The 27,572-nt window shown below is 38.7% G+C and overlaps 1 protein-coding gene across 3 annotated transcripts in view; it reads right to left on the bottom strand.

Moving 5' to 3' along the window:
• The window catches only part of Rasef (RAS and EF-hand domain containing), an 81,858-nt gene that overhangs the window by 12,056 nt on the left and 42,230 nt on the right, over positions 1 to 27,572 (bottom strand). For 2 of the 3 annotated variants that reach the window (XM_021242746.2, XM_004862569.3), the window contains exons 4-15: positions 22,735 to 22,830; positions 20,103 to 20,180; positions 17,026 to 17,141; positions 14,876 to 14,944; positions 13,175 to 13,259; positions 12,186 to 12,274; positions 8,692 to 8,926; positions 8,305 to 8,442; positions 8,056 to 8,203; positions 6,571 to 6,652; positions 5,275 to 5,389; positions 1,381 to 1,500 (exon numbers count right to left, since the gene is read on the bottom strand). In XM_021242746.2, the coding sequence (XP_021098405.1) occupies positions 1,381 to 1,500; positions 5,275 to 5,389; positions 6,571 to 6,652; positions 8,056 to 8,203; positions 8,305 to 8,442; positions 8,692 to 8,926; positions 12,186 to 12,274; positions 13,175 to 13,259; positions 14,876 to 14,944; positions 17,026 to 17,141; positions 20,103 to 20,180; positions 22,735 to 22,830 (1,371 nt within the window). The remainder of the gene's footprint in view (positions 1 to 1,380; positions 1,501 to 5,274; positions 5,390 to 6,570; positions 6,653 to 8,055; positions 8,204 to 8,304; positions 8,443 to 8,691; positions 8,927 to 12,185; positions 12,275 to 13,174; positions 13,260 to 14,875; positions 14,945 to 17,025; positions 17,142 to 20,102; positions 20,181 to 22,734; positions 22,831 to 27,572) is intronic. The other variant, XM_021242745.2, reaches the window with a different exon arrangement.

Consider the following 27,572-nt stretch of genomic DNA (forward strand, 5'->3'; position numbering starts at 1 on the left):
TATTTTTGTGTCCTTGTCTAACAAGTTGAAGATACTTTCTCTTAATAAAACAGAATTGGGTGTATTGTAGGCCTGGGTGTGGGCTAAGAATTCCTCTGAGGGACAAGGGGAAAATTTCATTGTTGCTCTGGAGCAGGGAGAGAGAAAAGCAGGAACAATGGGAAAAGACTCCAGAATGAGGCCTTTACCTAACACCTCCCAGATCCATAGAACACCTACATATATCACAAAGTGAGTGTATTTCTAGGTGAGTGCTGTTGCTTTTATACCCAGAACATTATGGGATGAATTAGAGACTGCCTCTGAGGATACAGGAGGGTGAAAATCATGAGCTACATTAGGAAACAAACCTTGTAGACTGAGAAGCAATAAAACTGGCAGGTGTCCAATAACTGCTAGTTCTAGAAGGGCTCATCAGGAAGAAAGTCTGTTTTGTGGACTGAGTAAGTATCAGCCTATGCAATGCCAAGGACTGTCTGCTTTCTCTCTGGTCTTTGCTCAGCATGTAATGAAGTGTTTGTAATATGATGGGCACAACTAAGCACATATTGAATGCATCTCCCCTGCGTTTCACAGTTTCAATGTTTTTCATATTTGTTTTGCAGTTCTTAAATTTAAAACAAAATTTTCCAACTTAAGATGGTAAAATGAAACTTCATTTTAAAGCTCCCGTACATTTGCTGCTGAGTCCTTTCTTGGTGCTGATACCAGACACCATATCAACATCAAATCCATGTATTACAGTGAGTGCAAATGAATTCCTTGGACGGGTAATATAAGTCATGAGAGGGCCATAAAGCATTCGAACAAAGTGATAGCGAAAGGAGAAAAGCACCGGTCCATGGTAACAAACTGCACAGGAATAAACTTAAACCCTTATACAAATGCATAACCAAAAATAATTTTAGACTAGTCTAACTAAGCACAAATCTTTGAAAAAATTTTTAAAAAGAAGGCTTCCAATTCTCTTCTACTCAGGTGAGGCACTCTTCCATCTCCTGTCCCTTAGCATGGTAACCCTCTGGAACCAACTTATCTTTTCAAAGCAGAACCTTTATCTAGGTTCCAGGGCTAGAAGAGAATTCCAGGAACACAGTAAGAGGGCAGGACAAAGATGGCAAGATGATTTCAGCTCATCTTTGTCAAAGATACTCAATGATGATGTGACTGCTTTCCCTTTCTGACAGATTTACTCCTTGCTTATGCTGTGCAGGAGGCAGGGCACCAGGAGTTCTATAGGGTAAGTAGGACATTGTCCCATGAAACATGGTGAGGCTGGTCAAAGAGCCTCTTAATCAGAAGATAAAAGTGAAGGCTGATGATTCCAAAGCCTCTAAACTCCTATGTTCTTTTCCAATTCAAACCTCCTCTCCCTCTTACCATGGCCAGTTTTTCTCCAAAATATCCTGGCACACATTTCTGTCCCTCTGCAGCAGCAGTGTCACGAAGATCAGACTTGTTTCCAACCAACATGATAGGAACAGTCTCATGAGATGCATCCTACCATGAAGAAAAAATTGGGCATGGATCAAACACTGGAAAAATTATGATGACATCACTGATGATGGTAATACCAGCAGCAGCTACCAGTCCAGTTGCCCTCGTGTGTCAAATGATGTATTCAAAATTTGGTGAGTGAAAGTGTGTAAATGTAAGCACACTTTCACTGCATTCATAATCAATGTAAATCATATTTCAGTAGCACAAACTGAGTACTTATTACCACTGACCAAGTCTTATTGCCAATTGTGACATTATACATATTTGTTACAATTAAGATAAGATCTTTAAACCTCAAAGTATTTCTAAACACAACCACACTTTTTATTCCCTATTTACAGGTAAGAAAACTGAAATTCAGAGAGATTAAATAAGATCCCATAATAATCAGGGCCTGGGTCCACTGACTCTATTACCCCCTATTATACAATGTTCCATTTTCAGGTTAATGAAAAGGGTAAATGAAACTGGAATTAACTGCCTTTACAGCAAAGGAAATATGCATCCGCTAGTTTCTTGTCACTAGCACACAGAGCACTACAAACCAATATAAACTTAAAAGACATACCCACAGCAGCACACTAGGTTGGAGTGGCCACATAATTTTATACAACTCTTACTTCAAGCAATGCTGATTACAAGTCAATTTCATTCACAGGTGCAAAACCCAAGCAATTCTTCAGCTTTCAAGGAATGAGATTCGAGCTCAAAAGTTCCACATTTACTGCTCTCGTTTACAACAAAAGCAAAATTTGAGTCATAAAGGTCAACAGTTTTCTCATAAGCAAATTGACTTCTAATCATTCAAAGTTATAGATTCTAAAGCTAATTTTCAGATCAGCATATGCAGAATGCCACGCCATCCCAGAATTCACAGTGGGCAGGGCTACTGGCACTTAAAGTGTGATTGCAGAAATAAGGCTGGGACCCCGCTACTCCTACCAGCTGGCACTCACTAGAAGCATAAGATCAGTCTCTTTAGGTTTCTGCATCAATTTCCTCATCTATGAAATGGAAGGGGTTAATAAAGGCACATTCTACCTTTGCCGGGCAGGCAATGATGAGGATAAAAGATGATAAGCTGACCAGCACAGAGAAACAAGTTTCTCCTTCTTAATCAAGAAAGCAGCGCCCTGATATCCACATGTGGAACGTACCCTTTGTCTAAAACTATCTGGGTGCTCATTCAGTTTGAAGATACACCTTGTACAAGATCGAGACATGAGCCTTAAAATGAAGTATTTGACTTTTCTCTTCAGACAATGCTTCTTTACTGAAGGCCTCAGAAGGCAGTGAAAGCAAAGGGGAGAAGGGTGCAAAGGTCTCCCCAAAACTTGCTAGTCCATCCATTTCTGCACTCGGGAACTGTGCTCTTGGGTGGTCTCCTCAGAATCCCCTGGGAAGTCACTGATCAAATATTTACTTGTTGTTAGCCCAGAAGCTGAACATCTAAATGGTTCCCCAACGTCATACAGGTGAAGGCTGACACCTTCTTCAAGTCTTAGCTTGAACATGGCCTTCTTGGTGCAACTGCCCAACGGCACTAATGAAAACTGCAGTCCATTTCCTTATTATAGTGGCCTGCATCTGCTTTCTTTTTGCTTCTGTAACATTTGTCCTTTCTGTCGTTGTTTGTTGCTTGCTGTCAAGTCTCCTCTACTAGAATACAAGCTCCAGAAGGACAAAGCACTTTGTTTTAGTGATAAATCCCAAACACCCAGAAAAGTAGGTGGTTGGAGCAGAAACTCGAAATATCTTTTTTTAATTGTTGAGGTCTTGGGCATCAACCCCAAAGGCAGTAAACTTCTAAGCAAAATCCCCTGGCCTTTTCTTTTTTTTTGAGACAAGGTTTCCCTAAGTTGTCCAGTTGGAACCTGAAATTACAATCTTCATGCCTCAGTCTCCCTAAGTGCTAGGATTACAGGTATGCACAGATATTTGTGAATGTGTAAAAGTCAGAAAGAAATCTCAAGTTTCTCTGTTCAGCTTTACCTAGTCAATCAAAAAATTATTCAAGATGGGTAAGTAAATGGCTATAATTTGATTTTATCAATTTTATTATAGATTTTATAACCTAGTGGCTTTCAATCAAAGTAAACAAACTATCAATTCAGAAGATTCATTCACTGCTTCTCAATCCTCTGGCCCATCTCAGTGTCAGGACCATTCTCTTGTACCCAATTTATGGTGGCCATGAAAATGGTCCCTATAGGACTGTCTCAAATTAGAAAGAGGCATGAAGAAGCGTTCTCCTCCTATGCAAAAGTCTGTATCCCACAATGTCTATGGCTTTCTCACAACAAATTTAGTAATTCACCTTGAATAGTTTTATTCCTCCAGACCCTATGAAAAATGGAGGCCACTGGCTGAAATGGTTATGTGCCACATGTACTTGTTCAGCAATAAATGGATGTGGGTTGGTTGAGATCAGAACTATTTTATAGTGGCTTACATTGCCTTTCTTGAGCATACTCTCAAATTTTAAAAAGAAGACTAAGGATAAAACTTCAACAGTATAAAGCTTCTGAGTTCTGTTTGTTCCTCTGAGTAGACAACTCTCCTCTGTGTAGGAACAGTACCCTAGAATTCCTTTCTTTTCATTAAAGGCTTCCTCCATAAACCAGCTGCTCACTTCAGAGCTTTCTTCCAAGTAGCAAGCAGTGTTGAGTCACGAGGTCCAATTAAATCCCTCATTCTACCCCTAATTCCTAAAAAATACTATAGCCAAGTGCCATATACCTTCTGTGCTTTGGATTTCTCTTTGTAAGTAAAAATATGTTTTGGACTTCCTTTCACAGATGTTACAGAGACAAATGTAACATGAAAAAGTTTTTGAAATAAAAATGTGATACACTTGCATTGCATTTATAGAGATTTGTCATATTTTCAAAGAATAAAGGACATATTTATCATTGTTGAAATAACACTGTCAATGGTAGTCCTTTCTCTTATTACATTAGTTAGAAAGGGAACATTAATTTCAGAGGCTAACTTTGGATCAGCAAGAAATCACTTGTTTATCCATTACAACAATTTCATTTTTGCTTAATATTATCAAAAATATCCCTATCTGAAAAGGCCTATTAGCTACTAGTTTACTTTTCAAGATGGTTTGCTGCATCATGGCTTGAACTATACTTTTGTATTTTAACTACTGGCAGCACATTAAATGTAGTTATCTCATTTCCTACTTTTACAATTGTTTACCACGAAACCAAAAGATACGAAAGTATCTTGAATGAAGACACTGTTTTGCTTAACCACAGATATCACCCCCACATGTTAAAAATGCCAACTGGTATTTCAGAGGGATCTTGTGGTATCTAAAGGTCCTATACCATGATCAGAAGATGGTTGGGAACATAGTTGTGTAGCATTCAGCCCTCGGCACATGCTCGTATCCAGATGATGTTGCTCATGCTCACTGAAGCCCCTCTACACACCGGACCATACCACACCCCAACCACATCAACTCCTCGTTGGTCAAGGCTGCTGTTTCTTAGATTTCCTGCATTTTTACCTCATTACATGAGCTTCTGATTTTATCTAGGAGAAACCAGAAGTTCCATTCTCAGAAGCTACCCTCATTGTGACCTTGGTATTTATGTAACTCTCAAGAAAGAGCAAGTCTGCCAAGTGCAACTGTTTCTGAAAGCACACATCGCTGGCTTCTCATCAAGTTCATGCCAACAAAGAAGAGCAACAAACATGATTTTCCAAAACAGTCTATAACTCCCCCAGGTAATTTTCTGGTTCTTCATTCCACTTCCTTACCTCAATCATATCCATCCATTCTCGAACGTTAAGAAAGCTTTTCTCGCATGTAACATCATACAGCAGCAAAACACCACCTGCTTTCCTGAAATAAGACTTGGCAATACTTCTGAACCTGGAAAAGACAACAGCACATAGTCACTCTAACAGCTCGGTGCTGCCTCATTCTTCATCTCCTTTATGCTCATTCCTTCCTCATCAAGTTTTGGCTCTAATTGAGAAGCCTCTAACAACATGTTGCTCTGAAATAGCCCTCAACAAGATCTCAAATGGCCTAGTAAAGGGAACAAGATGAACGTCTGGGTGAGTGATTTTTAAAAAGCCAATCATTTTCTCCACCAAACAACTCCAAGAATGTCTACTCATCCCATAACCACAGTGAAAGCATACTTTAAAAAATTTTAGCCTCATCAACAAGCTACCAGAACCCACCTGTGGACTCAGAGGAGTGTGGAAGGAGATGCAGAGGGAGGAAAGTCACTGTGGGGTTAGTGTCAGGGAGTGTAATGGGTGGACAGAAGAATACAGGGCACCACCACGTGCCAGAAGCTTTGTATTCATGAGTGGGGTCTCATTGGGGCAGAGCACACTTCAGTGTATACAAGTTCTCAAGTCCGCACTGTACATCAACTGTGGTGCTTCTCTTAGCCATTAAAATGGTTAAAACTAGGGCCATGTCAACCACAGATACCTTTAAAATGATGGAACCTCCAGTCTGCTGGAGATCATCACCTCTACGAAGGCAAGCATTGGTCTGTTCCTCACTGAATCTCCGCATGCTGAATAGGGACTGGTACAGAGTTTATTTTTTGAACAACTGAGTAGATCGTCCCCCAAGGAGTTAGCAAGAAAAGGTATCATCACTAGATGTGATTCTGCTGTTTAGTTTGTGTCTCTGCTCTTGAGCCAAGGGGAGCGGACGAGTTTTCTTCTCCATTATCTGTTGATGCACAGCTAAGCAGCCCCTCACACTGTCACTGCTTTCGGGATGTTTCCCTCTCCAAAATTCCCTTGTTAGGAAAGTGCACCTTCTTTGTCCCATCTAAACACCAGCTCCAAAGAAGCTTAAAGACCCTCTTCTCACACAACTGATATATACTTAAAAGAACAGATGAGTAAGCATTTTTGAGATTATAATATACGTTATAATATACCTTATAATTACAAATATAATACTATTACTTATGTATAATTTATGGCATATTGACAGTCTATGAGTATAAAGAACATCAAGAATCCTACAAGGCTTATCCTTGTAAACCTAAGCAGAATCCAAATGATTATGAAAACACTTGCCTCTCCTGCCCTGCTGTATCCCAGAGCTGAAGAACTATTTGTTCTCCATCCACAATGAGAGTTTTCACTTGGAAATCAACTCCTGAAAAAGAATATGAGAGTAGAGAACACGACATAGACAATTCCACTAGCTTGTACTTTCAAGCCACCTTGAATGAAAGAAAAGCCAATAAGCTAAAGCTCAGTGTGGTAGAAAGGAACGAACATGGCTTCCAAGAAGAGTGACTTTCACGTACTAAACATCAATCAGATCACCATGTGCAGCTCTGTGGACTTGGAGAAGGACTTAATCTATGGAAAGAAAAACCTGTGTCCTATTTTTCCGGATTATTAGATTAAATCAGTCATATTTATGTAGGTACATATGTATGCATGTACACAAGAATCTGTATTTGTGTGTAGACGGCATGTGTACTTATGAAGGCATATGTGTAAGCATTATGTGTATATATGTGTGTGCTTAAGATTGTGTGTATATGTATGTTATGTATGCACGTGTTTGTATGTATAGATGTATGTACAAGCATGTGCGCAAAATATGTAATGTATATATGTGTGTGTTTAAAAAATGTCACAGCCTCTAGCAAGTGAACCCAATGCTGCAGTCTTTGATCAATCAAGTTGAAGTGGACTTTCAGCTTTGGTACCCTGAAGGATATATCAGAGAGTCCTAAATTTACAAAGTCGATGATTGTGAAGAGGACCATCGATCTGCTGTAACATTTCTGGTTATCAAAATAAGAAATCTTGGGGCCGGGGATTTAGCCCAGTGGTGCCGCCGCCTGCCTCACAAGCGCAACGTCCTGAGTTTGATCCCCGGTACCAAAAAAAAAAAAGAAAGAAATCTTTGGAGGAAGAAAAATGAGGGATAATTCAATTCCTTTTACTGATTATTATGTAAATTTGGGAAATGAAGATTTTTATTCTACTGCTTTGTTGTGAGATGGGGAAGACAGAAAGGGAAGAATGTGGCTACAATTTTGACCATAATGACAAATTGGCCAACAGTATTGTCACATTATCAACATCAAAAGACACCTTATCAGAAAGGGTTCCATAGCCACCCTGCGTAAACTTGTACCTCTCTCCAAACCAGCTATCTATTCCTTTCCATTGGAATGTAAGCTTCTTGTAGGCTGGGATTTATTTAATGGGCTTTCTTCACTTGCATTCTTACACCTACAACAGTATGTGGCTCCAAGTAGGAATCAGGAAATATAGGCTGAATGAGCGATCCTAACATGTCAGGATCTCAAGGTGGTCTGGCTGACCTGACTGGCTAAGTGGATTGGATGCCTCTGTCCTTTGTCAGTTTTCCTGTGCTACAGTGAGGCTTTAGCCAAACAGAAAAAGGACAAAGGCACACATACTCATCTACTGACATGACTATACAGAGAGATGTGTCTGTGTGTATGTATAATCCCTGAAGAAAAAATTCAAGCTAGGGGGACATTTTCCCATTATCAACTGAAAGAAGAGCCATACCCAGCGTGGCACTTGTATCTCCTCGAAATTCATTCTTGCAAAGTCTCATGAGGAAGCTGGACTTCCCCACAGCTGCATCCCCAGCAAGCACAATCTTGTAGGCCTTCTGTGATTTCGGAGCTTTGGAACTGTCCCCTTCCATGTCTGCCTGGGGGAAAAGCCACAATAGGTGCTCATACCAGTGCCTGTTTCCTCCAGTCCAGAAAGTGAGCAGAGCGCATGAGCAGAAGTGTTTCCAGAGCTGCCTACCTGAGATGAGAGAGCGGAGATGGGCCTCCTGGAGGAGGTGACAGTGCTGCCTTCACTGACACACCCAGGGGGTTTCCAGTCCACAACGGAAGCCTCACTTTTGGTACCATATGTTTCTTCATCCCTTATATCAGGAACCTGTTTTTAAAAGTCAGCAGTTAAAAGCAAAGTGTCATTACACATAAACGTCATGGATCCAAGAGAGAAAAACTATGCAGCTAAATCCACAGTAAATGCTGTTATGGAGCAGAGAGGCCTTGCATGGCAAATCTATTGCTGAAGCATGATTTTGATCTCTACAACAGGTTCTCATAATAGTTAAAATCAAACATGGTGAAAGACTTAAAGCAATGTCAGGCCTCTGAGATCAGTGGTTTCGGGGCTTACATCTGCGTCTGAAGCGTCGCCCCCAGAACTCTCCTGCACCCCATGTGAGTTCTGAAATACCCTCTGGTGCTTGAATTCCACTTCTGAGTCATACTCATTGGAATCCCTTAGGGTGGACAAGCCACTGTCGAAGCAGCTCTCAGGCAGGCTGTCGACTTCATAATTCATCCTCTGCATGGGATCACAGAGGGCCAGTGATTCACAGTCCTCATCCGCATAGGAAGAGCGGGACGACCTGGGAAGGAAAGAGGAGACTTCTCTCGAGAACATGCAGGTGACAGACAGGGATGGAGTAAAAAAGATCAACATCTTCACTTGACAAAAACCACAATGCATTCCATGATTAAGCATCAGGGGAAAGGCAACGCTCGCAGTAACATCAGTTCTTGCAGCAATCAATGAGATGAAGACCCTCAAAAAAAACAGTAAATGCAGTTTTTTAAATATCACATTCTTTATTTCCTAACACAAAAGAATTAAGCACTCAACCTCAAGCTCTGTTAATAAAAATCTACATAGAACTGGGAGCCCTTAAATTTCAATGCTGTCAGACCATATTCTGAAGAGTGCCTTTGTGTCTTGAGAACATCTCTATTTGAAAGGAATGCTGAGAAGGGAAGGGCACTAGTAGTGAGGTGAGTCTCAAACCCCTCAGACATGAGGAAAGATTCATGTATTTGAGTCTTAATGATTTTTCTCTTCAAATGCTTGAAGAGCTGACACAAGAAGAATACAATGTCTTAGGTTGCAGAAGACAAAGTAAGGGATCCCTGGTCAACTTTTCTAGTATCAGTCACCATCCACATGGTGACAATGACAGTTGATCAGCAATGTGTGCTACCCAAATGGTTTGAGCTGAGTGTTCTGCCCCTCAGTGTCAACACACAGCTTGGTGACGCTGCTGTACTCTGTCGGGAGGTAATCCAGACTACAGCGAGAACTCCACATACCTACGGGTCTTTGTGTTTGTGAAACCAAAAGTTTGTAAGTAAAGAAGTAATTCACATAAAATGAAACAATCCACAGAAACTGCATACTTCTATGTTTCCTTTTGCTTTTCCATTTTCATATGAATCTAAGCTTCTACTGAAATGACAACAGCTATGAATGACTCAGTGTCCCCTACAGACCTGGCACTACCCTGTCAGCCTCTGCATACATGACTTCTAGTAAGGAGAATGGGCAGGACACACAGATCTTTAAATAGGAGAAAGGAAAAAGGGTGATCTTTAAATCTGAGAAGACAAAAACATTTCTGTGCCATTAGCAAATGTTTAAAATTAGCTAAAAAGTTGGTTTGGCCACTATATTCTCATTCTTTCTCTCCCTAGCTCTTTATCATTCTCCATATATATATATACATACATACATACATACACACACATATATACATATAACATATCGTAGACTTTGTGCATGTGCATGTATGTGTGTATGCACATTTTTGTCTTGTTTCAACATTTATGAAATTCTCCTTCTTTCTTTTGAGAAAGGATCTCACTCTGTAGTCCAGGCTGGCCTTGAATTCACTATGTAGCCCAGGCTGGGCTTGAACTCACAGTGATCATCCTGCCTCAGCGTCCTGAGTGCCAGGATTATGGGCATGTTCCACCATGCCTGGCCTGAAATTTTCCTTCTGAAACTAAATTCAAGTCAATCTGTAAGGAATATGAGAAAACCATTCTTATCACAATGCAGTACACCAATTACTGTGCTTCAGTTTCATGTCTTCACTGCTGTATGTAACGCTTTTTCTAAACCTGTTTGTATTTTAATAAGGTGAAGTGAAACACTCACTTCAGGAATCATCTTGAGTATCTAGACTCTGTGTAAATTAAAGACAGGTCCTGGTCAGATTTTTTTCAAATGCAACTTCAATACATAGCCTTTTTAATACATTGCCTTTTTAAAGTAAAACATTCTTATCTGTTCTGAGATTTTTCACTATACTTATATAAAACTACAAAATAAATTACATTTTTGGCTAGAGTTCTTACAGAAGACACAAAAACAAAACAAATTTACAAAATTAAATAAAGCTACATAAACAATAAAATTTAGTGTACAGCATGCTTTTACTAAGGTTTTTACATTAGCGTGAAAAAGAAAATACCATGTTAACTTTCCATAACAAATCAATCAAGAAACATCATTGCAGGACCCACTGGGCTCTAATTCCTTTCAGAACAGTGAGCACACGCAGCTACACTCTGCTCACTCGGAGGCCTTGGTGATGTGATGGCGCTGTCCACTAGTGCAAACTCTGCAGGAGCTCTCACCCAGTGCTCGTGAGACTTATTCCTGGTATCTACACTTTCAAAACTAAATCGTGATGAGATTTCTGAAATAATTCTGCATTATTCCCTGCCATTCTCTAGAAATGATCTTAAATATTTGGTCAGAAAAAAGGCATCACACTTCAACATTTTTAAAAATATGTATTTCTCAGTAACAGAGTGGTCGGCTGCCTAAAAAATCAATAAGCCATTAAAAACTCTTATTTAACAAATGAGTAAACAATAAAAAGATCTTACACTCAGTATTTTCTTATAAGTGATCAGCAATAAACTTTGGTAAAAGTTTCTGAATGGCAACTTGATCATCTGGTATCGCCAGAATATAGAGCACATTACTCTTTTTACAAAAAGTACCAAATAAAGAAGGGATGAACACCAAGATAGATTACGTAAAGGTACAAATTTCCAATGATGAATGTCATTATACTGTATACCTAAAATGTACCAATAAAATAAATTTTTTTTAAAAAGGGGATGAACATGAATCAGAAAGCTGTAGAGATAGAGGGCTGGAAACCTTTAGTCATACCTTCACTTCTACTCTCAGACTTTGCCTGCTACAAAATTAACTTCTTAGGAAATATTGGACATATAGGTACACACACACGCACACATGCACTCTTTAATTGTTTAATACTAGTTTTCAAGAAATAACAGGCCCACATTTCCTCTATTTGGTAAAAAAAAAAAAAAAAAAAATAGGGCTAACTTTCTAACATTTAGAATGTCTCTGTGATTTCTTCAATACCACAGTAGCTCATAAATGTGCCAAATTTCTATTTGTTTTGGAAGTTTCCACTTCCTGCAACATAGTTCACATGATATTGTGCTGACTTATTAAATACTGGAGCATCATGACAATAGTTGAATTATCATGTACCACATACACTGTAATGTCACATACCATAATTCTAAAACATCTCCTACGGAGTCTAAGAATCAGAGGGTTAAGGATGAGGTAATGGTAGCCATGCATGAAACAAAGTCACAACATCATAAGGAAGTATATTTGCCTCTCTGAATCATTTTCACTTACAGTTTTTACATGGTTCACATTAACTTTTAATGTAAGATCAGGGAAACTGTAAATTGGTACCTAAAATATGTTCCACTATTTTAACTCACTCTAAGGAAATTTATTTCCCTTTTAACTTTGATCTAGGACTCAAATAAAAAAATGATCAGGTGTTAACATACCTGTCATAGCCCAGAGGTTGAAGAGAATGACCATTAAATTTTGGACTGCTTCTAGAAATTGTGTTCCCTGGTGATACATTATTTATGCGCTGTAATACACAAGTAATTACTTAATGTAAAATTTTATATACACACTTTATATATACCAACGTTTAATATAACAAAGTTTGGCATCCTACATGAGCATGAAAATCAACTGAAAAACCGTAGCAAAGATAATTGAACACAGTTCTCTCTTCTTAGCATCAGATCTTAAGTCCAAACTTAACCCATATTCCATAAAGGACCCTGGTTGCCCAAATTCACCAGGATCCTATAACATCAAATTCCTAGGATATCTCTTTTGAAGCTATTAATTTGACTCGGTGATTAACTATTCCATATCCAAAAAAAATCACTAAAATCCTAGCCTGAAGCTGACCCAACAGTGGGATTGAGAGGCACATGGCAAATGCAGTCTTAAGAGAGGCCTGCAAAACTCCACAAGGAACCTAACTTGTTTCTGTAGGAGGCTGTGAGAGCCAAGGCCTTCGTTCAGACAGACTCACTGTTCTGATGTGTACTCAGTGTGTCTAAACTCAACCCCAGCCAGAATTATCTCTCCTTCCTCTCAAATGGCAATATTTTGTTTTTACCACAATGCAATTTTCCACTTTTTCTTGTATTATGGCTATCCATCTGTACACACCTAACTACCTATGACACTGCAAACTATTCTAGGGTAAAGATCACATCTTACACAACTTACTCTCATTTCCCAGAATGTCTGACTTAACATCAAGGCAGATGATGCCTTCATTTCTTCAAATGGGTAGTGTATTTTTAATTTGGAAAATTGACCCCTTTCAATTTTATGGAAAGAGTTTCTCTTGTTTATAAAGATCTACATGAAGTTCTCCTCTAAGATATTACACAATTTTCATCTCTTTCAAAATACACAACCACGAGGACAGACAAGCAAAGCATGTTATAAAATGATAATGGCATACCAAGGATCTGTTGAGTTTGCTGTAACTGTTTTCCAGGGCACTCCTAAGGCCATCATTACTGTCGTGGAGCTTCCGGTTAGCTGTTCTGTATGATGAAAAAGAAGATAGATGGATCAGGAAAGTATCAGTGAGGACCAATGTTAACACTTTCTTTTCAGAGAGTGATGTTCAGTATGTAGATTTATCACCTTTTGCAATTTTCTCCCACTTCCCTTCGAACCTCAGAAACAGATCATAATCAATTACTCCAAGTACAACAGGACTGGTTAATTACCGCTCTTTAAAAGTCTCAGGTGTTTCAGGAATGAGTCACTATGGAACCCATTCTTCTCTTGTCTTCTCCTGTTTGAACAGGTTTCATGCAAATGCCTGGACCCCACTAGGCACTGCACCCATCCCAGCACCCAGACACGGTTGCAGGGTGTGGTGTCATGCTTGAGTTTCCTGGCTACTTCTGCATCTTACTCTTGGGCTTGGAGGACTTGTATACCATACCTTGGCTCGTCATCTCAGACAGATCTGGATTCAAATTCCTATTCAGGCACTGACTTCCACAATGACTTCATAAAAGTCATTTAACATCAAAGCCTCCCTGGGTTACAAAATGAGGAACAGAGCCCCTGCCTCATGAAGTGGCTGATCTTTCCTGGCTCAAGGCCACTTGATCACTCAGATCTCAGCTCAAGTAGCACTTCTTCAGGAACACTTCCTTGACCTCAGTAGGCCAAAGCTCCCCTTAGGGGACATGCAGCTTCTCTTTGCCAGACATCTCTCGCCTGGCATTTTGTATGCATTTTTACACTACTGGTCAGTGTCTGCCTTGCTCCTCTCGAACAGCCCCATAAGAAGAGAGGCTGTTTTCTCCTACTTGCCAATCATCTTCCACTCCCAGCATGCCTGATCTGTAATAGGTGCTGACTGAAAAGTCCATTAAGTGAACAAATGAATAAACTCCTAAGACTGCTGTAGGAAACGAATGCTACAGTTACACAGGTAAGACTTAATAAGAATGCTGCAAAAAATTCTTGTCAGGCTGGGGGTTTAGCTCAGTGGTGCTGCCACCTGCCTCACAACTACAAGGTCCCAGTACCAAAAAAAAAAAAAACACTTGTCAAGCCTGACCTCAAGTCATCTGGTGAACTGAAAACAGAAAAAAATGCTCCATGGGTAGAAAGGAAGAAAGGGGAGAGGGAGGTCAAGCTTTTGAGGGGGATACCCTCACAGGATGAAACTAATGTAACTCAGTTGTGAAGCTGACAGTTCAAGTGTGGTATCTCTTGGGAGAAAAAGCTAAGTAAACATATACCTCTAACAAGCATAAGAAAGTGACAAAGAACAATGGCACAGGCACTGTGTGGCCAACATGAGAAGTCTGAGAAGCTCCCAAGATGTGGAGCTGCAGATGAAGTTGAGGGGTCAGGGATGTTATTCTCCACAAATAACAATACGGCATAAAAAGGACATGCTGAACACAGCACATGACTCACAAAGATTTTAAAGAGCTAAATCTATTCCCTGCATTTGAATAACGAATTTAGGATCAGACACATCAGAAAGTTATGCAAGTGAAAGTACTGAATGCTCCACAGTAAGAAGCCTAGTCCTATGTGAATGCGCTATCTGGTGTTATCCATGGCATGTGTTCTATTAACAAAACAGAAATCAAATGTAAATGCAATGAGCACTTTATATAAAACTTACTGGAGTATTTCAATTTGCCTCTCAAGACTATTTCGATCTTCTGTGTATTCTTGGATTATTTCCAGATCCCTGTAAAATTATATTTATGTTTAAAATGGGAATTAGGTGTCCAGTCCTGCCTCACCTACACCCATCCTCCCAGGCCCTCTTTCACCTTCCCAAAGACTCTGTGTCTTTGACTTGTCTCTCTCCCTGCTGCCCTCGCTCTATCCCCTATGGCACCAGCCCCACACGGACCAACACTCTGCTTCCTTGTGCAAAATTCTGTCCCATGTCCCACACAAGCAAGATGGCGCTTCCTCCTTGACTGCTGCTCAACACACACCAGCTCCTCCCACTCCCCTCCTCTGGCCTGGTTCTGCTCCCGAGTCCCCTCTCCCCCACAGTCATGGAAGAGGTCCCTTCAATCCTGGGAACCTTCTCTCCCCCCTCTAACCTTTATAAAATCCCAGCTCCACTTGTCCTTTCCTTTCTTGAGCTCTGGCTCCTCTCTCTCTCTCTTCCCTATTGCTCTCTCCTACTCACTTTAAACCAGAGGAAGCCACCAAACCCAGCATTCTGGGCTCATGGGAAACTCACACTCTGTACTCCTTCTGTTGCTTTATTATAGAAGCCCTGGCTTCCTTCTCAAACTGAGCCCTCAAAACATGTGTCCCTCAGCTCAGGCCGTGCTCAGCCCCAGTGCTGAACAGACAAACCCATCATTAGCTTGATAGCTCTTAGGCTATCAAGTTCTGTGAAGAAAAAACTGTCCGTTTGCTCCGTGGATGGTAAAGCTCAAAGTTTCCCAACTGTCTACGGAAACGTAAGTTTATTCGTAAAAAATTCTGGGCCCCTGCAGTTTAAACTAGCTTTTAAATTTTTTATTTTAAACTTTTGCTTTTCCATTGACACTATCTCTTTTCCAATAGTCTGGCCATCTTTCCCAAGCCAGACTGACCCTTCCCCTACGTTCTTGCCCCTGCTTGGTTACTGCCCCACCTGGGACATTACTGAGATTCTCTTCTCAACTACAACACATAGATAATGAAGGTCCCTGTCTGACAGGGGATTCTGTGAGCTACAGGAGAAAAGGCCAGTCAAAAGCTAAGGACAGTGCCCTGCAGACAGCTCGGCTGCCAGTCTCCATTACTGAAGCTGCTGTCACTGCTGCCTCTTCATCCCTGATCAACACAGGACCATCCCACTGCCCACGTCCTCCTTGGGTTTCTCTTTAACAAAGACTGAATGAAAAGAAAACATGATCACGTGGTGATGGACCCCAGACATAACCCTGCTGGTAAGAACTTTTACTTAGTTCTTACCTTGTTTAACCCTGAATCCTTATTGTTTTCCCCTCAACAAAATTTGAGTTCTCAAACAGCAGAGACTCTATCTTTTCCCTTTTATTTGCATACTCCAAATTCAGTATTCCCTATCTTGCTCAGTTATCTGTTTACAGTATATTTAATGTTCCACTGTTTTCCAATTTAAAAACCTTGATTCTGATCAAAGTTTAGAAACAAAAACTAACATTTTCCAACTGCCGAAGTATAAAGGTTATAATTACTTTTTCAAAGGTTATAATTATTCTCCCTGGATATTTAATCCATGCTTATGACTCTTATGTATAAATACATGTCTGTAGTAGGTTTTATATTATTAACATCATATTCTAAAAGGAAAGTATCAAAAAATTAAGCAGCTCACTTAAGAGATCTACTCTTCTGGGGTTTTTTTGCTTAAATTCTTTTACTGTTACATTTTAGGTATACAATACATTTACAGAAGGGAAAGGAGAAAAGACAAAAACGGAAATACTCTTCTGGTTTTTATGTTTTAGGTCAAGATTCTTCTCTGCACAGCACTTTAACAAGCATATATGATTCACAGCTTAGTTGTATTCTTCCAGTTCCCAGTTAATCCAACCATTTATTAAGCCCTGCACTCTTCTAAGCAGCTAATAATTAAGCCTGTAAAAAAAAATTTAAAACATACACACAAAAAACCCCTGAGGAAATACGACAATGAAGTCACAATCTCTAGAAAGTAAAGAATGTACTGGCTAAGCTAAGGAAGAGCCCTTTATTATTACATTGGCCAGCTCCATTCCCATGGATCACCTAAATAAATATTCCACTCAAACCGAAAAATAAAATGCAGTTTCATACCTTTCAGAATTCAGACTCTGGTCAGCATAATCACTTTTTAGAGCATCCAGTTCACTCTGAAGAAAGGCTATGTTTGTCTGTGCTTCTAAAAGCTCTTTCTTAATTTTCTGATTTTCCTAGTGAAAAAAGTACAGGGCATTAGATTCAGTTTCTTGCTTCTAGGAGAAAGAAAGCAAAGTGTGGTGTAATTGTTACATGTATTGCTCCTAACTTTCCCCAATTCTCCAAGTCTCTCTGATCAAAGAACTAATTACCTATCCAAGGTAATCTGAAATTATTGTAAATTATTTGCTTCTAAAATCTAAATCTTTAGAGCTCCTCTTGAAATCTTTAGTGCTTGATATTTGTTACCAGTCTGTAATAGTGAACAGTTTATCATGTTGTACTTTAATATGTCACTGGCAAATTAACTGAGTCAAACATTCGAACACCTGCTTTACTTAATGACAGCTGTAAAACTACTGATAAGCATTCTATGAAAAAAACTGTACCTATCACAGGTGTAGTGGCCACATTTTATGGTACATGCTATCACCTAACATTTTTAAGTTGTGTGCTGAAAAATAAACCAGTGTGGCTAGGAAATTTATATCTTGTTTCTTTAAAACAATTATTGGAGGGTTATAGTCCAAGATAGTAAACTGAGGACCCAAATTACGCTTTTTCCCTTCTGAAAGTCCATTAACACCAAATACCAAAGGAATGAATCAATACCACTTAAAGGAATGAAAGAGGGGCCCATGAAATGGCATGGAAATGTGCTGCCAAAAGGAGAGCAGTTGATAGGGAAAGCTAGTGGGTGTGGCTTGGATATAATCTAAGCTGCCACCACCCCACCCCCACCCTTCCTGGGCCAGGTCTGGTGGTGTAGAGGTGCTGTGCTCTGTGAAAGATGGAACCAAGTGGGAACTCCTTTGGTCACCAGGACTTTAGGACTGGAGTTCACTCTGCCTTCCTGTTTGGTGATGTGATCTCTCCCTCTCACCCACTCCTGCCATCCTCCATGAGGTCCTCACCAGAACTGAGCTAATACTGGTACAGTGGCCTTCAATCTCCAGAACTATGAGCTAAATAAAAGACTTTTCTTTCTAAAATCAGCCTCTCTCAGGTATTTCATTATAGTAACAGAAAATAGATGAATACAGTAGTCTAGAAGAAATGTGTTGAAGGCCCTGGCAGGTTAACGCAGAAAGTAGGAAGGAGGGCTGGGGATTTAGCTCAGTTGCACTGCTGCCTGCCTCCCTGAGTTTGATTCCTGCCCGCCCACACACACAAAAAAAAAAGGTAGGAAGGAGAAATGGGCTGGAAACAAGAGATTAGGATTGTATATTATGGCACACCACCCAAGTCCATCCCCTTGCTTACCCTAGCAAAGAAAAGCAAATGGATGGAGTAGATTCCAAAGGCAACAAGACAGATCATCTTTTTTAAAAGAACTGAGTAACTCCGATGAGGAAATACAAATCTGCTCTCTACACACTTTGTCCTACTCATTCTGGGAACTAGGGTCACACAGCCTCACAGCCAGCTTACACAGAACTGTTAGGAAGATACTTTCTCAGGGACAGGCTTTGAGGTGACCATACCTACCCCACCCACCTACAATGAGCAAGCTCAGCCTTCACTTTAAAATATGAACTGATCACTAAGGATTACCAGTTATAGGGGTGTGGGATACAGCTAGAGAAACCTAGATGAATCAATCCCAGAGGAGTACCAGAAAAGTTCATTTATCTAGACCAGTGGCAGTGAACCTATGGCATGCATGTTATTGTGCTTTTCTTTTAAGACAAAACATGTTAATGTATGAGCTCTTTTTTCTAAACTAAAACGTCAGTGCTCAGGTTTAACTGCAGTGTTGGCACTCTGCGATAAATAAGTGGGTTTGGGGTTGTTTGGCATTAGATCTCTAAAAGGTTCACATCACTGATCTAGACAAATTCAGTAAATTGTGAGGGGGAAATAGACAAACTCACATATTCAAAAGTGGAGTAAATGAACCCCCTTTCTGTAGAAACTCCTGAAGATGTACCATGGTAAAATAGAGAAAATCCAGAAGGAAGATACTATACCATGCAAAATACTGCAATCCAGTGAAGAACACAATGAAAAGAAATCTCAATATGACATATGGGTAGGAAGTTAAGTTTAATAAACAAGCAGTTCAACAAAAAATGAGATTTCATGACCTCCAAAGTTAATACTGTTAAGGGAAAAAATTAAATCCCATGTAATGAGAAGCCTAGAAAAGGGAGTCTCTCAGCCCTCTGTGGGTAGGGTATGAAGACTGCAAGTTCTAGCCCAGCTCGAGCAATTTAGCAATATAGGAGACCCTTTCTCAAAATGAAAAACAAAAGGCTGGGATGTAGCTTAGAGCAAAGGCCCTGGGTTCAATACCCATTGTTGAAAAGAAGTCTGAAGGTATCAGAGATATCAAAAAAATAGTAGGGTTTCTTTTAACAAAAAGAAACCAAGAACTCAACTAGGGGAAAAAAAAAAGTCAAACAAAAAGACATGAAAGTCATGATCCAAAGGTGAAGCCAACTAAGATGTGGCACAATTTGGAAGTGGTAATGCATACAAGGAATTCATCTGACCATGAAGCAGGGAGCCATGTCTGGTGAGCGGTGTAAGGATAAGGACTAGAAGAAATAAAATGCAATCCTAGGTCACTAATGGCTTTACAGTGAAAAATATTTAAAGGTGTAATAAAGAAAATGTATTTTAACTGCTTTCCAATTTTGAAGTTAACCTAAAACCAAACTAAGAAAACTTGGTAATGATAACACATTAATCACATTAACTTCAAGAGAAAAAGTAAAGATGTAGTCAGCAAAAGATGGAGGGGTCAGAACAAGGACGGCTGGAGGGAGGAGAGGAAGTAAAAGGTAAAATAAAATCATTCATAATAGGATGAAATTCACTAAGGGGAAAAGCCTCGCATATAATACCTTTGTTCTAAATGGAGTAACAGTTTCTCTTTAAATTTCTATTCCTGGAATGCTGAAACATCAGCATGATTACGATTACACTGTCTAATAGGAAATGTATTTCTGAAAGTGAAAGGTGATGCTTACCATTGACAAATCATAAATTTGTTTTTTTAATGCTGCCACATCTTCTTTTTTATTTATATGCTTTGATTGTTCTTCAAGCTGAAAGAGCAAACTTGTGCATTAACAAAGTTTATTTTGAATTACTTTAGTTAAGTATAAGAATTTCCTTTAGTATAAATATGAAAATTCTAGACAGCTCCAATTTCTAACATTATAAGACTTTATAACTCATTAAACATCATAAAATCCATGAGGATTTGAAAATCTGTTTCGAATAATTTAAACATTTAAAAAGATTTTATTGTCAAAGGAACTTTCTTGGAAACAACATAAAAAAAGCCCTTTTTGGAGACTAATGAACTATTAAGTAACCTAAGCCTTACTTCAATTATATATGCATCTGGACATATATATTCTCTTAGAACCTGCCCAAAACACTTTCTATTCTGCATTATAATTGCTTATGAGTGTTTTACCTCCCCCATCAGAGTGTAGATTTTTTAAGAGGAGAGTTGGTATCAGATTCGCTTATGTTTTCTTCATGGTAAGTTAAAGAAGTGCTTTATAAATGAAATCAATAAAAACTAAGCATAATGTAAAGCCAGAGACTCACGTACACACAATTACATTAGTGCATACCTGAGCTCTGCTTACTGATGCCTCATTAGTATTAGCAGACGAAAATGGTTCAGGAGCATCTAACATGGAAAACAGAAGTGTCCTTCCTACAAAGAGCTTACAACCCCGGGAATTGAGGCTCTCTGGATGTCCACGCATGGAGTAGCGACACACTGATCAAAACTGCTTCCCACATTTCAACAAGTCTGGGTATTTAAACTGTGGACTTTATCTGCCATATGGTATCAAGGGAAGGTTTTTATATAACTATGTCACAACTGCTATGTGGCTGACTGTAAGAAAAGCCATTGATTTTAAGATACATTCTGACTCTACTTAAGAAAAATTGGAAGAAAAATGAGTTATTCAGAAATAATGATATAAATTAATGGTAATCAGAACAATCATATACTTTTTCTATGATCTTATTATGGTCCTAATGTAATCTCACATAAATCATCTTATTGTCTCACATAAGAACCATGTCATGTGGGCAAGAAGTCTGATATAAGTGAGAAAGCACAAGCAATGTAGTAAGATGACTCCTTCAGTTATTAGCTGTGCGACTTTAAATAAGTAATCTGCCCTCCCTGGAACTCAGTCCATACGTGTAAAAGTAGGGTATGCATATCTTCTTTAAAAAAGAGTTTAAATTTAGATTTATTTAAAAATTATAAGAACTTAATAAGCTGTAAAGTCTACAAAATATTAGTTATTATGGTTAAGCAGAACAATTTACTGTTAATCCCATTTTATAGGTAAGAAACTAAGAATCAGAAAATGAAATGAACTGTTTCAGGTCTGACAGGGAGAAACTGGTGCCGTTTTGATAAAGACTTGGCCTCATCACTCCCGACATGGTCCTCATTGTCCAGGTCTTCAGTAGCAGCCACTGTCTCAGGCCAATTTTCTTGCACACATTCTCTTACTCTAAAGACCTAGGAAGCCACAAAAGTAAGGACAGCCGCTGACTAGGAGAGTACGGCTCTAGCATCAAAAGGAGATCCGCTGATTCAATTCTGCAGTACAAGCACAGTACGATGATACCATGATTTTCAAAAATTAAGTGTAAGGTACACATGAATGGCAATTTTTCAAACTTGCTGGGAAGAATTCTTCATCATCCAGAGGTTTCAATCTGTCATTGCCTACAAATAGTTAAGTCTCACTTCATTTCACTGTCCCCTTCAGGGACTGTTTAAATGATCTGTTTTATTTAAGCTATCTCTAATGGAAATAACCACATGCAAGCAGCAGATATATAGTCCTATGCTGAAGCCAGACTGCTCCAGCAGGTCAGAGTCTACTTCAAACATCTCTTCCCAGTTCTGCTCTTTGTGATGCCACTTGCAGCTAGAAATCAGTAATGGTGTGAGTATCTACACCACTGAAACTGGTAAATGCATTTACAAATCCCTCTCTTCCTCTTCTGCCCTCCTCCAGAGCCACTTGTTAATATCCACTAGTACATTGCTGGATGCTGCTCATTAGAATTGAACAGAGACCAAACTAAAACCCAATCACACCTCTTTATATTTCCACAAGTTCTTTCTCGGAATTTGCTGATGAGGCTTCCCCTAGATCTGGAACTTTCTACTTAGAGAAAGTATATTCCTTTCATTTAAAAAATATTCACTGCTACAGACCTTGCAGTGAGCTAGGGGTAGGGATGCAGAAATGCATGACAAAGGACTCTCTGCCAGTGTCTCTATGGCAAAGAGCAGATAGCCCACTGGGCACTGGGGACCTGCGGCACTTGGCTGGTGAAGACTGAGCAAAGCAAAGTAAAGTATGGTTTGTAGAACAAGTTATTCAAGGGATCAGAAATATTTATTAGCTCTACAAGAAAGACAGGTGGTCCTGGAAATAGAAGAGGAACGTGGGTGCCTTAAACCATCTTTCCAAGGAGTAGACTTGACTTTGAAATCTGATTCTGTCTGCCTTTTCAGTATAATTCCAGATGTTTTTAGTTTAATTGCTTAGACACATTGAGGTCCTGAGAGTGTTCCTAGAAGTCTAACTACCACATACCTACCATTCTTAGTTTTTTAATGGTCACCTGCAGGTCTCCTACTTCTGTTTCATACTGACGTTTGAGGTCACTGAGAGCTTCTTCAGCTTTGCGTTTTTCCTAAAAGAAAAAATATAGACTTTTTTTATTTAAATAGGTTCAGCCTTTTAAATAGCTTTTAAAAGCCTATAGGTGAGAAGCATTCTGCATCAAAAAAATCTTTCTTGAATTCTCCCACACAGCAAGGGTGAGAAGGGAGGGCAAGGAAGAAAACAGAATGCTTCAGACATGCAGTGGGTCTGGAAATGAAACTCACAAATTCAGAACTGTAGAATTCCAGTCTACGTATACACACTGCCTTGAAGTGATAACCTCTAAGACTATTACATTGTGATAGGGTGCCACAGCATGGCAATTAATTAGCTATTAAAAGATATTGCATAACTATGAGCTGCAATGCTTGTTTGAATCTTCACAGCTCAGGACTCACTAAGGTGTAGTGAATATACCTTTTCTCTAGAGCTTATGCATTATTTGAATTGCAAATTGCATCACTGCAAATTTCGATGCAAAGTGCCTCTTCATAGGCTGGTACAGTTATGCGTTGCTTAATAGAGATAAAATCTGAGAAATGTGTCCTTAGGTGATTTTTTCGTTGTGTGAACATCAGAAAGCACACATATACAAACTAAGATGGACATGACATCATGAGAGGATAATGGAACCACTGTAGTAAATTTAGCCAGTTGTTGGATGAGATACCATGCAACACACAACTGTACTTCTCAAATTCAAATGAGTCCCTTTAAGCTCCCTTGAAGCAGAAAGTGGAAAAATAGGGGTTGCCATTCAAAAGCTCCCCATGCTAATATATTTCTAAATGTCCTTTTTCTCTTAACAAAGTACTTATCTTATATCCAGTATCCATTATCCAAACAGTTTTATGTTAATAACCAGTGAGATTCAGCATACTGGCATTCACTAATAGCCCTTTGCCGATAAAGGGTCCCCTGTTCTGCAAGTTTCTACTGAGAGGGGTGGTTCCAGATACTGGAGGCAGGGACGGGGAGAGGACAGTGTAAACGGATGCTCTTAAGCATTCCAGTAGGAAAGAGGGGGAAAGATAATTTCAAGAAACGACATGGAAGGAAAAGAAACAGGGAAAAGTGAATGGAGGAAAAGGTAGGGCCTTTTCCTTGGATTTAAATCATCCAAGTAAATCAATCGACATCAGTTAAATAATATATGTAAAGACAAAATTCCAAGTAAATCAAATATTTCATGAAAATTGATCCATATAAATGAAATAATCCATGTAAATTACATAACCTATTTGAAACGTTCAGCAGAAGGGCAACATTTTTCCAAATGGTAACTTTTTTAAAAAGTTTAACTACCTTACCTTCACCCAACCTTACGGATGAGGAGGTGAGAACTGCCCATTTCACAGGTGGATGGAGAAGCTGTGGCCTCCTGAGGTGTCCATTCAAGCAGCCTTCCCGGCATTAATATCAACTTGAACCTAAGTTCATATGAATGCCCGGAAGGCTGCTTGAATTCATGGCCACAAACCCAAACACAACAACGTGTATGATTTTAAAATATTTTACTCAGAGCTCAATTAGGGACAATATCATCAGTCTATTTCATTCCTAACCTGCAAGAGGTAGACAGGCACAGGGATCTCAGACAGGAGGTTATTAGGGTAAGGTAGGTAACGAATGGTGTGATTCAGATCAATTCTTTACAAAGATCCAGCAAACAGAAATGAAGGGAACACATAAGTGACTTAATGAGACAATGAGACCCCGAATGAGCCTGACACTAAAATCAAAGACATTAGAAGAAAACTACAGTTTCCTATAATTATAATACAGAAAAAATAATTAAAACTTAGCAGAATGAATCCAACAATAAATGAGAATAATACATCATAATCAACTGGGATTTAACTCAAGTGTGGAAGATCATTTTAACACTGAAAATCAATGTATATAATTCATCACATTAATGTTTTAAATAAGAAAGAAATACATGATTATTTCAATAGACACAGAAAAAGCATTTGGCAAAATACGACATCCTTTCCCCAATAATAACTCTTAGCAAACAAGTAACAGAAAGGGTCCTTTTCTACGTAGTAAAGAGAATCTGCATAATATACTATTAACATTGTACTTGTTAACACTGAATGACTAAATACATACAAGAATTACTACTTTCATCATTTTTACTCTTCTTGCCAATGCAATAAGAAAAATAAAAAGCACCATCAAGATTAGAAAAAGTGAAACTGTCTTTATTCAGAGATTACACTATCATCAACCTAAAAATCTGACAAAATCTACCAAAAGCTGAGTGTAAACAATGTAAACAATGCTACAGAATAAAAGTTATACACAAAAATCAACTATATTTCTATATATTTACAAAGAACAATTAGAAATTAAAAGTTTAAATTTTTTCAGGGAAGATTAATAGTGAGGTAGACATGATCAAAGTATGGTATGTGCATGTACAAACAGGCCAAAAGTAAGCCCATTATTTTGTATAACTAATATGTACTAATTTAAAAAAATAACATTTTCAATAGCATCATAAAATGATATGTTAGAAATAAAATTTAAGAAAAGATGAATAATATCTGCACAGTGAAAATTATAAAACATTGCTGTAAGGAAGACCTAAGTAAATAGATATAAATTACACCTGTGCATAGAATAAATATTCAATATGGTTATGAATTGATCTACAGATGCAATGAAGTAAAATCAAACCCCCAGCACACTTGTTTTTGGTTTGGGTTTTTTTTTCTTTAGAAAATTATAAGCTAATTTAATAGAAATTAAAGAATTTTTTAAAAATAAAAACAATCTTTGAAAAAGAACAGAGTGAACGAATACCACTTGATTTCGAGACTTCTTATAAAGTAATAGGTATTACTGTTGGTATAAAGACAGACAAATCAATCCATAGAACAGAAAAGAGAGCCCAGAAATAAATCTACACAAATACACTAGACTGATTTTAGACAAAGTCCAAAGTAGTTCAGCGGAGAATAGTCTTTTCAACAACAGGTACTAGATCAATTGGATACTACATTTAAAAAAAAAACGAAACAAAAAAAACCACTGATCCATACCTTGTACCATATACAAAACATCTTACATGTAAAACTTCACACAATAAAACATCAAAAATCATGGACTGGTCAAAGATTTTTTTTAAATAAAACATGTTTATTTTAAAACATTATTTAAAATAAAAGTATGATCCATAAAAGAAAAAAATGGGAAACTTGGACTTCAACAAAAGACAATGTTAGGGCCAGGGATGTGGCTTAGCAGCACTGTGCCTGCCTAGAAACCACAAGGTCCTGAGTTTGATTGCTGGTACTGAAAAAAAAAATCTAAAAAAAGAGACAATGTTAGCACAATGAAAAGACAAGTCACAGTTTGGGTGAAAATATTTATATGTATCAGTATCTGGTAATTGACTTACATTCAGAATATATAAAACTCAAAACTCAGTAATAAGAAAATAACCAATTTTTTAAAATTAGCAAAATCTTTTTACAAGAACCTCACCAAAGAAGATATAATAAAGAAAACAGATTAAAAGATCATCAAAACCACTAGTTAGCAGAGAAATCTACTCAAAACAGTAAAAAGATTCCTCTACACCCCAATTAGAATGCTGAAGAAGAGAACTCCATACACTGCTGTATAATGGCACAGCCACTCTGGAAATCAGTTTGGCAGAGTCTGACAAAAACAAAAACACACCTATGCAAATAGTCCAGCCTTTCCACTCTAGGAATTCACTCAAGAGAAATAAAAATAAAAGCCTATCTAAATTCCTGTATATGAATACTCCCAGAACCTTACTTTGAAATAGCTAGCAATGGGAAATAATAAATGACCTTCAACAGATGGATTAATAAGCAAACTGAAGTATATCTACGTAGCAGACTACTACTCAGCTACAAGAAACCATGAATATTGATACATAAGGGTCAAAAAGTAATTATGTTGAATAGAGGAATCCAGACAGACAAAAAAATAGGATCATTTATGTATAATTCTAAATATATGTACTTATGTAAATTTATGTATGATTTCGTTTATGTACAATTCTAAAAACTTGAAAAGAATCTATAGTGACAAAACAATAGTTTTCTGGTAAAGAGAGAAAAAGAAAGGGGGAAGGAAGAGTTAACAAGAGGTCCTGAAGAAACTTTTCTGGTGGAAACATCCATGCTCTTGTTTGCAGAGATGTTTTCATAGTATATACCTACATTCAAACATAGGAAAGATCACCAAGGGCAGCACAAGATTTTCTCTGAATATCTCCAAATTTAGGACAGTGAAAAGGAGAGGGGTGACACTCCAAAAAAAACAGCCGGAGCAAAGGCAGAGCCATGAGCATTAGCCAGCATGTAGGGTGAAGACCCTCAGGAGCTGAGTGGAGCCATGCTGACCAGAGGGCAATTAGGAAAAGTCTTCTGTGAAAGAGCACATGTCACTGCAGAGTCCATTTAGAAGGGTCTGAGGTAAATACAGAAGAGCTGGAAGAGGTTTCCTCCCAGAACCAAAGCTGCTTGGCTGCTGACGGTAGGTTTAGGACCAGCATGCTGAGGTATCAGAGACCACATATAGCTGGCAAATGGCTGGCCGCCTGTGCCATCACTGTGGGGGTAGAGAAAGGGTGGTGTGGTTGCCGTGGATTTTCCACTCCTAGACCAAAGTCAGAAAACCATGGACAAGGTTAACATTAACAAAGCATGAAGTTGGCCAGGGATTTAGCTCAGTGGTTTCAGTGCCTGCTGCGCAAGCACAAGGACCCGAGTTCGATCCCCGGTA

This window comes from Heterocephalus glaber, unplaced genomic scaffold, assembly GCF_053883595.1.
Source record: "Heterocephalus glaber isolate CG9 unplaced genomic scaffold, H.glaber_assembly_v1.0 deba00001481, whole genome shotgun sequence".
Classification (NCBI taxonomy): domain Eukaryota; kingdom Metazoa; phylum Chordata; class Mammalia; order Rodentia; family Bathyergidae; genus Heterocephalus; species Heterocephalus glaber.